The sequence below is a fragment of the Pollicipes pollicipes genome, unplaced genomic scaffold, assembly GCF_011947565.3.
Source record: "Pollicipes pollicipes isolate AB1234 unplaced genomic scaffold, Ppol_2.1 Scaffold_1600;HRSCAF=1878_pilon_pilon_pilon, whole genome shotgun sequence".
Taxonomy (NCBI): domain Eukaryota; kingdom Metazoa; phylum Arthropoda; class Thecostraca; order Pollicipedomorpha; family Pollicipedidae; genus Pollicipes; species Pollicipes pollicipes.
In genome coordinates, this window is record NW_023595962.1 from 20902093 (window position 1) to 20913390 (window position 11298).

Below are 11298 nucleotides of genomic sequence, written 5' to 3' on the forward strand. Positions count from 1 at the left end.
GTCGCTCTGTTGCCGAGCGAATGTCGCTTTGTTACCGAGCGAGATGTCGCTCTATTGCCGAGCAAGATGTCGCTCTGTTACTGCGCGAGATGTCGCTCTGTTGCCGAGCGAATGTCGCTCTGTTGCCGAGCAAGATGTCGCTCTGTTCCTGCGCGAGATGCCGCTCTGTTGCCGCGCGAGATGTCGCTCTGTTGCCGAGCGGCTCGACTGGCTGCTGTTGGCAGCTCCGTGAGGTTAGTTGGTTGGTGAGGAGAGGCTGGCGCCGTCGGCACGCCGGCAGCGGCAGGCCAGCCGAGCAGAAGGCTGCTGGTGCCGCGCCAACGGCGAGGTCAGGCGACCTGGCCGCCGGGGAGGTCCGGACAGAAGAGTGCCATGCGGGCGGCGACGAGCCGAGGGCCGCGGGTCGGAGGAAGTATTTAACTTTTTTGTATTTTCTTTTTACGACGAGAGGTGAGAGTCGCGGCGACAGTCGCTGTCAGTGGCGGCGCGCGCTTGTTTCAGTCCGGTTATGAGGAGGGGTGTTGTGAACTAGCGAGCAGTGAAGCAGACATCCTGGTGTCGTCGGAGGCCCGCCTCGGCTGTCATCGAGCCGCTAAGCCTCGCTGTTAACGCTGCTGCGTCGGCACCGAGTGTTGCACGAGAGCTTTGTTCGAGAGGTCGATCGTTCGAGATTCGACATCCTATTAACTCCCTGCGTCACTCCCCCTCTCCGCGTGGCTGGCGAACGGCTGGTGGCAGTGCCCGAATGTGACCTCCCGCCGAAACTCGCTGGCTCTCGGTGCTCTCGGTTTCGGTGGGCGTCAGAGCGTGAGTGTGCCGAGCTGAGGGAGTCAGAATGTGCGTACACTGGAACTAGTCCGGCCTTTACGGCTCGTCTGTAATGTTACAAGCGGCGCGGAGCAGTCAGATATTAGCCGGCCGACTGCGCATGCGTCAACAGCAGACGTTCCGCTCGGTCAAAGCGTTCGGCGCCTTTCGTTTTAGAAAGTGGCGCCCACCTGAGCTCCAGCGGAGCTGTGTCGTGCCATGGGTCGCCATTTTGGAAGGTCCGCTGCCGCGGCCATTTTGTATGACTAGGTGCTGCGACCATTTTGTATGCGATGTGCGCAACTCTATTTCGCAGGAGGGTCTATGTGCGTCTCCGCCGGTGTCAAACTCGAGCAATAGTTTTACGGAAGTGTAATACACTGCCAAAAAGAAGTGTGCTGCTTCGTAGACTGGGTAATGGGGCGTCACCAGGAGAGCAGCATCGCACGGACATGAAGCTTACAACAGCTGTGCAGTCCTCGCAGCTGTCGTGCTGAAGGGCGGATCTAAGGGAGGGACAGCCAGGTCACGGCCCGCCCCGAGATGGTGTTTGTTGGGCAAACAATCACATTGCTTAACTTCGAAGAGAATCTAAGCAATGTTGATCAAGAGGAGCACGTGTCAAGGCAGTCCTTGAGGTAAATGGAAGCAAAATATATCTTGAACTGAAATGTTGAAAACCAGGATACGCTTTTGGACCTGTCTCCTCTTGCCCAAGTAGAGATTGGTCTCTTGCCCCAAGGTAGCGTTTTGTATCCGCCCTTAACCTTATTTCACATGACCCAGAACACAATCCGCAATTCATTACTGTCTGCACTTCTTTACACTACGTTTCTGCCAATGGCGTTTGCAGGCGAAATCGCGCCATGCAGACCGCGCGTGCGCTGTTTGTGCACCGGAGACGATCGCAAACCGACAACGTGAATTCTTCAAAATTCGCTGGATACTTAGCCACAAATGCATGCGTCTCAAGACCGTTCATCGCTAGCAATAGTGTTGCAAGACTAACTGGCACTGGGTAGCCGGATTCATGAGCACCACAGTTCATGAGAACACTCACAAGGCTCTCCGCGTTTGCTGAAAAGCGACGTTGTAGCGTGAACCACAGGTAGGCTGGTCTGTTGGAGACATGGAGCCACAAGGGGAGTGTTGGATTGGTCTACTGGGGACACTGGGCCGCAGTGAGAGTGCTGGAATGGCCTGTTGGAGACACTGTGGAGACACCGTAGAGACACCCGCCGCATCACTGGCCGCGCGTAAAGCTGGCTGGGGTCGTACTTGAGCAATCACTCACAACGCGTGGTGCTGAACGGCAAGAAGTTTGACTGGATCCCAGTGCGATCTGGTGTTCCGGAAGGTAGCATTCTGGGGTAGCTGCTGTTCGCCTGCTTTCTAGTTGATGTTCCTAACCAAATTGAGAGTGAGTGCCTTAGGTACGTTGATTACGTGAAGGTATATCACCGAATCGACAACGTGGCAGATTGTCCCACACTTACGGCGAATGTGAGCGCCCCTGAATAGTCCAAAACGGGGGGGGGGGGGGGGGGGCTGAAACTGAAGTCAGCTAAGTGCATTACCACCCTTCATACGCCTCCTGTTCACCACTCGTATGCACTAGGCGGTCACCACTCGGAAAGCTGCCAGCGGATTCGCAATCATGGCGTGCTCCTGGACGCCAAACTCACCTTTTGCCAATCACAGACGCAACTGTCTCAAAAGCAAAAAGGATGATAGGCCTTCTCATGCGAAGCGTGCAAATGCCGTCGTGTTCTGATCAAGCGCGTTTCAATCACCAGACTTCTTCAACGCTCATGTGAAATTATTGATATCATTATTTGGAGCGGTAGCTGTGCCGCGCGGTAGCGATAGCATTATTTGGAGCGGTGCTGCCATTTCCCATCTCGACCGGTTCCAACAACTACAGCACCGGTTTCTCATGCCGTTGGGTACGAGTAGTCCTTTCCGATATCTTCACTAGATTATGAGCACCTTTCCGCTTATCCCAAAGCAGCATCTATCAAGGCACGCTTTACTCAGTCTGACATCTGATTTCTATACAACGTGTATCATCGCAGGCTTGACTACGCGCAGCTGACACCTCTGTTCGGTCTGGCTACCCTGTTCGGTCTAATTACCCACCCAGTGGTCTCGGCATACCAGCCTTTTCCACAAGCCCTTTGCAAGGGTCAACACGGTTAAAAATAGATGTGTCACGCGTCTTCCCGTTGCCTCCAATCGTTTTCTACTGCTTTCTCCCTCACCTGACTCCCCAACCAACCAAATCATTCCGACCTGATTTGTTTAGGTTCGCCAGCACACGTAGAACGTTGCCTTAAAAGGGAATGTTCCACATTTGAAGGTATTGAGGTAGGCATTAGATATGATGGGAAAAGCTTACTTGAAACCACTGGTAAGCTTTCAAGGTTCAAAAACGGCGTTAAGTAGCAAAATTGCAAAGTTTGTAAAAATGCGCGCCCCATTACGTAATTATTTGATGGCGTCATCGTGTTGTGACGACAGCAATACCTGGCAGCATCTGGCAGCCAGACCTAAAGAACACCTCGAAACACACGAAAGCTGACGCCAACCGGCCATTCTCGTCGCGGGGGCTGTGTCGGGTGGCGGATCAGTGGGTGGTTTGTTCGTGGATTTTTTGTCTTGGTGGTGGCCGTAAGAAAAGCTTTGGTGGACTGTTCGACAAACGCAGCGCAGCAGTCGCCAGCTTTTATGGCAGATTATTGATATCAAAGGACGATATGCTGCGCTGCTGCCATTGCTGCCATGCTGTTGCTGATTTTGTCAATACTTCATTGTCGACCCATCGGTGCCTGCGGTGCTGTAGTCCTAGCATTGGTACCACGCGATGCGCTCAGTAGTTCTTTTCTTAATTGTTTATAACTGGAAATGCGGTGACATGCGAAGATTAATAACTTTGTAACGTTGCTATGAATTGATTGCCAAAGCATTGCTATTGCTATGGTAAAGATGTTAAGGTTGGGCGACCAATTTTTTTTTGCTTAAGATTATTTGTGCAATTCATAGTTTACCCTGATACAACCATTACGGTGCAATGGCATTCTTGCTGTTGATAGTCTTTTGCCATTATCAACTCAATTGTTACCAGTCCTTCATAAGTTATAAGCTGCTGTCTCATATGCTTGACATGGAGTAGTCCACCAATCTGGTGCATTGTGTAATGGCGCGGGTCAACAGCTGTGGCACTACCTCAGTGCTGTACTGTGGTATGACATAATGAGCAATGATATTTTTTTACTGCAATCCATGCTGCTTTCATAATAAATTCCATCATGAAAAGATGGGTCAAGTGTGCTCTCTTGTGTTGGCTCCCCATCTGACATATGACTGACCAAAAACACATGATAACATATACAAATCCCTTTCAGCGAAGCAGACAACCAATAAGTGGCACCACTTGCAAAATCCCCAAAACAATAATCCACAAAACATGGATGAGAAAGATGCAAACACATTCTCCTCTTCCACAGTCTTGCAACATCCTGCAGCCATCAGGGTGCTTTACTAAAAAATAACGGAAATTTTACGTATGGTGAAATGGCACTGCAAACATGCTGGCCTCGCACAAGGCTGGAAACATGACAAGTGCAGTTAGTTATGATAGAATGGGCAAAATGCAAGGAAGTGATGAAGCTGCCAGAGCACACCAGGCTGATGATAATACTGTTAGTAAGTGCTATCCAAGACACCAACAGCAATACTTTTCCACCTTTCTCAGCAGCCAGCATCTCACGCAAACTGCAGTGACCATGACATTGGTGACTCACGAGTAGTGCTCGCCTGTATACAAAATTGTGAATACAGTACAATGTGCATCAGTAATAATACAGCTCTATGGTTTCACAATTTTTTAGGGAAAGACAATGTTTGCAAAGTCATAAAATGTGAGCCTATACTGAGCGTGTGCATTAATGATGCTGCACAGCACCATCTTCCTGCTGCAAAATGAATTGCTGATATAATGACACGTACTGGATTAATTACATGCTGTAATACCTCAATAGGCTCAAAGTGTTGGCAAGAACATAATGCAGTACCGGCTTGCCTTTGTGCACCCCTGCAACATAAGTGCTAGTGCTCCTCTTAGTTTGCCAGCATTCCTTTGTGATGTTCAAACACAAACATTAGGTAGATACACGTATCAATGTATCACATTTTATTGGCAGTCACTAGACTTAAAGAGTACCAAAACAATAATCCCTCTCAGAAGTACAAACCTCGTACGCACATTCATCATCATCATTAAGATCAATACAAGTCACCGGCACACACCACCAGTGATCACACACATTTCAAGCCCCCCGATTCATATTCTTCTGGTCACATAAGTGTGATCTCACACTTGCCACAACCCGCGAAACTATCAAATTGCAGGTTTCCCGCAATTTCCGCACAGATTTTCAGTCGTAACGCCGCATTTCACCATGACCTCCCTTCAAACGAAGTCCCAACGGGGGGTTCATGGTAATGCGGCTCAAGTGGATGTACCTGTAGAACACAGTTTTTTGTTTAAGATTTGAATTTGTGGTACGATATGTGTGAAATATTTAGTAAACGGCATATGCATATAAATTATGGTAATGTTTCCCTAATTTCATAATGCCCTTGCTAACCCATAAGACCGTACAAGGTTCTGTGCTCCCGTACACAAGGCGCCAACCGAAGCTGTCCATGAAAGAGATGCGTCAATAGAAGAAGAAAAAAAAACGCCAGCAGGGGGAAAAGGACAAGATTACCGTAGCGTCTTCTTTTTGATAGCTCCCGGGAGATTACCTGTTTGTTGGGTGCCCTACCTGTTTTTGCCGAGACTGGCTTTTTATAACATTGGACCTATGGCCTAGAAATAAGGAACACGACCGGTTCACGACGAGTGCCGCACAACCCGAAAAGTACACACGCTTACGTTCGCGACACGCATTCAGCAGCGAAATCTGTCTAACAAGCCAACCATCTTCCGTGCATTGTACCATACGTGTCGCATCATCGTTTTTGCGAAGTACCAGCGGCCATGCTGTTTTGACCACGAGCAGGCAACAGCCTGAAGTGTGACCGCGATCGCATGACGTTTCTATGATGTCACTACACGCCAATGCAACTTTGAAATAGGCTCCCAAATGAAAAAAAAACTGCTTTTTCACGCATTTGCGGACGTGTAACGCAGGAACCAAGATCGTTTTGTGTTTTTTAAAAGGATGCTACCGTTGAACTGCATCAAAAGATCCTCAAGATGGCTATTTCAGTTTCAAAACGCGATGGAAATGTGGAACATTCCTTTAATGGCCGTTGTGTCTGAGTGTGTAAAATGGATGTGCGACTGTCTGTAATGTGTATGTGTGCGTGCTTGGTTAAGTTTTGTGTTTGGGTGTGTAACGTATATTTATTGTCTTTTGAGCTGGTATGCTTCCGTAGTTGGGCTTTTCCCTGTGGACTGCTTATGCCTTAGCGCGCTCGGGCGGCCGGCTGGATACCCCTCGCTCGGGTGGGGATGGGGGGGCCAATTTACCCCTAAGATCTCGGGAACTAAGAGAGCTAGAGACACTAAATTCACAGGGTATGTTGACCTGCACGTGAAATCACTTGGGTGAAATTTTGAGGTTACTATGTCATGACCTTCGGGCCAAATACGGTCAAACAAGATCAAACTTGAGGCTGGTCTCCAAAGTACCCCAAAAATAGATAACTGTTTCTAAGCAAAAATTCGCGTGTTCATTTAAGGTCTGTGACCTTGTTTGACCTTTTGAAGGTCATCGTGGCCAACATCATACAAGATTACTCTGAGCTTTGCCTGAATAAGGACAAAGATATCGTCAGACAATATGTCCCAAAAACCTCTCAGAAGTCCCCGGAAGATGTATAATGCGTTCTTGCTATCAATAAATTCGACATGAGCACCAGAAACTACCCCATACAGTAAGCCCTAGAGCGATAAAACAGGTTGGCTTTGACCTTGGTCTGACCTTCATACCTGACCTTAAGTCAAAATTATTTGCTCATCCAATGTTTGTGGCTACGTAAGAAACCATCTCAGAGATGTATAGCTTCGTCTAACATTCCGTTGTTGCATCAGAATGAAAGATTCCCTAGAAATTGACTCCGCTGAAACCATGACCTGATTTTGACCTGCCATAGGTCAGTGACCTTACAAGGAACATCTCAATTGCTATGTCAAACGATTTGCTATTCAGTTGTCTATAGCTATGCAAAATGTGGCGCGGCTACGCCGCGCCGTTCGGAAACTATTTTGGAAAACCTTCGGGGAGCCACCTCCCCCCTCCAAACCCCCTCCCCCACCCAAGCGCGTGTGAAACAAACAGACAACCTGAGCTACAATGGGAGTGTTGGGCTGGTCTGCTAAAGATAATTAGCTACAATGGGAGTGTTGGGCTGGTTGCTAAAGATAATTAGCTGCAATGGGAGTGTTGGGCTGGTCTGCTAAAGATAATTAGCTACAATGGGAGTGTTGGGCTGGTCTGCTAAAGATAATTAGCTGCAATGGGAGTGTTGGGCTGGTCTGCTAAAGATAATTAGCTGCAATGGGAGTGTTGGGCTGGTCTGCTAAAGATAATTAGCTACAATGGAAGTGTTGGGCTGGTCTGCAAAGAATTAGCTCAAATGGGAGTGTTGGGCTGGTCTGCTAAAGATAATTAGCTACAATGGGAGTGCTGGACTGGTCTGATGGAGACACTGAACTGCGTTGGGAACGCTAAACTGATCTTCTGGAGACGCAGACGCAATTGGAGTGTTGGACATGGTCTGCTGGAGACAATGGACTGCATTATGAGTGCTCGACCGGTCTGCTCTAGACACTGAGCTGCAATGGAAGTGCTGGAATGGTCTGCTGTAGACACTGAGCTGCCATGGGAGTGCTAAACTGGTCTGCTGGAGACACCGAACTGCCATGGGAGTGCTAAATTGGTCTGCTGTAGACACTGGACCGCAATGGAAATGCTAGACTGGGCCCACCGGGAGTCTGGATTTGTCTGCTGGGTCCACCCCTGGAACGTCACGGTTGACAACAGAGCGTCTTGCACCTGCTCCTGCATTCATCAACATCACGCATAGCACACCACTCTATATGCGTGCAGTTCGCTTCATCCAGAAAACACCGTTGCGCCTCAGCGTGCGTAGACGCCCAGGGCGTGGATTTCATTCGACTGCAAACAAAATTGAGCACCCTCCTATCCAGCACACCGGCAGCGCCCGAACCACGGAACGCAAATTGGGCAACATTTTCGATCGTTCATCTCTTCCCATCGCTTCAGCAACGCCCCTCAACCACTAAAAACAAAGACCCGGCGGCCCCGCTCGGCTCCGCGCAACGGACGGGGTCGTCGCCCAGCACAGCGTCCGCCGAAACCGAATACGTTTGGCGGCAAACAGATTTGCCATTAAATCACCTCAGTTGGCTTGGGGAAAGGTGCTACGATGTAAGTTTTTGTCGTTGAACGACGACAGGCAAAGCTCTGTTACGACGGTTCTTACGGCCTATGCCGCACCACATGCTATTGTTGGGCCTATCACGGCAGCCGCACACAGATATGACATTCCGCTGGCGTGCCAATTAATTTTGATATGCCAGCTTTGTTTAATGATTGTGATTCGAATAAGGAGAACCAGCTGTAACTCATAAAAACTCATGAACTTAAAACTCATGAGCTCACAAGTCATTTCACCATAAATTCCCGGCCGCAGTTCAAATTAGCTCCACAGTTACAGAGAGCAAACACAGTTGCTGAGTTACCACGTCACTGGACACAAACGCTATAACACGCAGTATTCATCCGAAAAATCGGAGCCCTTCACAAAACGTCACTTCTCACAAGACAATAATAGTAGACGGAAAAATGAAACCGGTATTTTGCATTTGTTTCTGATGCAACAGTTTCAACAGCAGGGCACAACAAACAAAAACAGCACAAGACGGCGGCATCCAAGCCTCCTCGAACCAGTCACTCTCACTCCTATACGCTCAGGTCAATTCACGTCAAGAGGCTGCGAGCAGTCCACCGCGTGCACCATCCGTCGGGCCACCGACGGAACTTGTTGTGTCAACAGACCGACACAACAAACGTTCAGAATCAAACGTTCCGAGACGTGAACTTCGTCAGTTCGCGTCTCAGTAACAAATTATCAGATTATCTGACAATCTGAAGAGCTGCAGATACGGGCGGGAAGGGGAAGGGGCTTACAGCCACGATCCCCGCACACACCTGACGAGCCAGAGTACACCATGACTTGCACCGTAGCCAGCCTTTTGAATGTTGTCAACTCTTGCAATGGTCAGAACAACGGCGGTCATTTGCCTCTAGTCCCGCTCCGTAAACCAACGCATGCATGAACTAGCGACAGATGCGTTCCGAACGCATATTTTGACTAGCTTAGCTTGACAGCCTTCTCCTTACAGGATCGGCGGTTGGGCGCGTTCTTGTGGGGAATCGTTCGCAAACCGCGAGTCAAGACAAGCACCGTTCCCCAGCGACCCACCATTAAAGAGTGTTCCACATTTGTATGGGGGTTTGAACTGAAACAGGCGTCTTGAAGGTCATACGGTGCGATTCACGGCCCCGCCCTTCTTAGGACCTAAGACCTCTAATTTCTGGACCACAAGCCCGCGAAGATGTGCGGACTATTTCTGGGCGAATGTTGCAAGATCACCAAGGCACCCACAACGCCATAATAGCGTCATTCAAATCTTATCATTCCGCTGGCCCCGCAGCGACCAGTGCCAAGCAATGTATAATTATCGAGTCGTTAATATCTGGCGTTCGTGAAGACGACTTCCAGATATCACAGCCGTAAGGTGAATCTCAATCAATATTGCGCGAAGTACGATCACGTAATCAAACAATAACGTATTGGGGAACATATTCACTTAACGCAGAAATTGTGTTGTCTAGAGCAGTCTTTTCCACATCAAAGTACGCAAATAATTATAAGCGTATTTTTTCATACATATGATGTTTGCTTCAAATCGCCAAATGTGAAACATTCCCTTTAACGAAAGTACCCCTAACATGTGCGGGCTCGCACGTGATTATTCAAGCCAGCTCTGCGAATGAACGACTTGCCGCAGACGGTGCAGGAGAAGGGCTTGCCGCCGGTGTGCGTCAATGCGTGGCTGTTCAAGTCACTCGTCTGCCCAAACGCCCTGCCACAGACACCACACGCGTGAGGCTTTCCACACGGACACGGACACGGAGGACACCACACGCGTAAGGCTTATCCACACGGACACGGACACGGAGGACACCACACGCGTGAGGCTTATCCACACGGACACGGACACGGAGGACACCACACGCGTAAGGCTTATTCACACGGACACGGACACGGAGGACACCACACGCGTAAGGCTTATCGCCCGTGTCCGTCCAACCATGAACCACCAGGGAGCTCTTGCGACTGAACAGCTTCTCGCACACACCACAGCAGAACGCCCTGCCACAGGCGCCACACGCTTGGGGCTTATCACCCGTGTCCGTCCGATCATGAACCGCCAGGGCGCTCTGCGACTGAACCGCTTCTCGCACACACACCACCGCAAAACGGTTTATCGCCCGTGTGGGTTCAGGCATGCTCCCGCAGGCTGCACCGGTACATGAACGCCTTGTCACATAGCTCACAGCGGAACGGCCGCTCTCGGGTGAGGATTCGGGCGTTGCATACCAGCGCCGTCTTGATGAACGCCCTGCCGCTGAGCTTGCAACAGGACGGCTTCTCGCCGGTGTGCGTCCGCGAGTGGTCCTTCAAGACCCATTTGTGGTTGAACGCCTTGCTGCAGACGTCACGGGCGAACGTTCTCGCTGGTGTGGGCGCGAGTGTGCCTGTTCGGCCGCTGTGGTCGCCGAACGAAACGCCGCAGAAGTTACAGCTGAACGGCTTCTCGCTAGGTGTGTTTAAGCATGTCTTGTCAGGTCCTTTTGGCGGCCGAAGGCCTTGCCACGAACGCCGCAGCGGAGCGAGTTATGAAAGGCATGGACTCAAGCATGACTGTTCAGTCTGCTTCTATCGCCAAACGATATATCGCATACGTCACGAACGGACGGTCGTTCGCCCGCGTGGTTTTGGCTGTGAGCGATCAGCGCCTTTTGATATTTAAACGATTTGCCGCGGACCACGCAACAGTGCGGCCTGGCGGCACTGTGGGTCAACAGATGACAAGTCAGGATACTTCGTTGATTAAACGCCTTTCCACACACGTCGCAGGTACACGGTTTTTCACCCGCGTGAGTACGAATACGCATTTCCAGTTGACTGTGGCTGTGAATTTGCAAAACAGTAGCCGGTATCCACAAGCAGCACACCAAGTTAGTATTATCCTTAGCATCATTGGCACCGTCGCCATCATCATTATCAGCAACATCATCATCATCGATGAAGAAAACGATTTGGGCTTTGGCCGCGCCGACTGTTCTGGTCATATGGCGCCTTTCATCATTATCATCATCGATGATG

General features: G+C 49.9%; 1 protein-coding gene across 1 annotated transcript in view; it reads right to left on the reverse strand.

Annotated features, from left to right (window-relative positions):
- Positions 1-10410: 10410 nt before the first annotated feature.
- Positions 10411-11298, reverse strand: part of LOC119112866 (zinc finger protein 317-like) — a 3441-nt gene continuing 2553 nt past the window's right edge. Inside the window, exon 2 of the mRNA XM_037237196.1 lies at positions 10411-10618. Within this exon, the coding sequence (XP_037093091.1) occupies positions 10411-10618 (208 nt within the window). The remainder of the gene's footprint in view (positions 10619-11298) is intronic.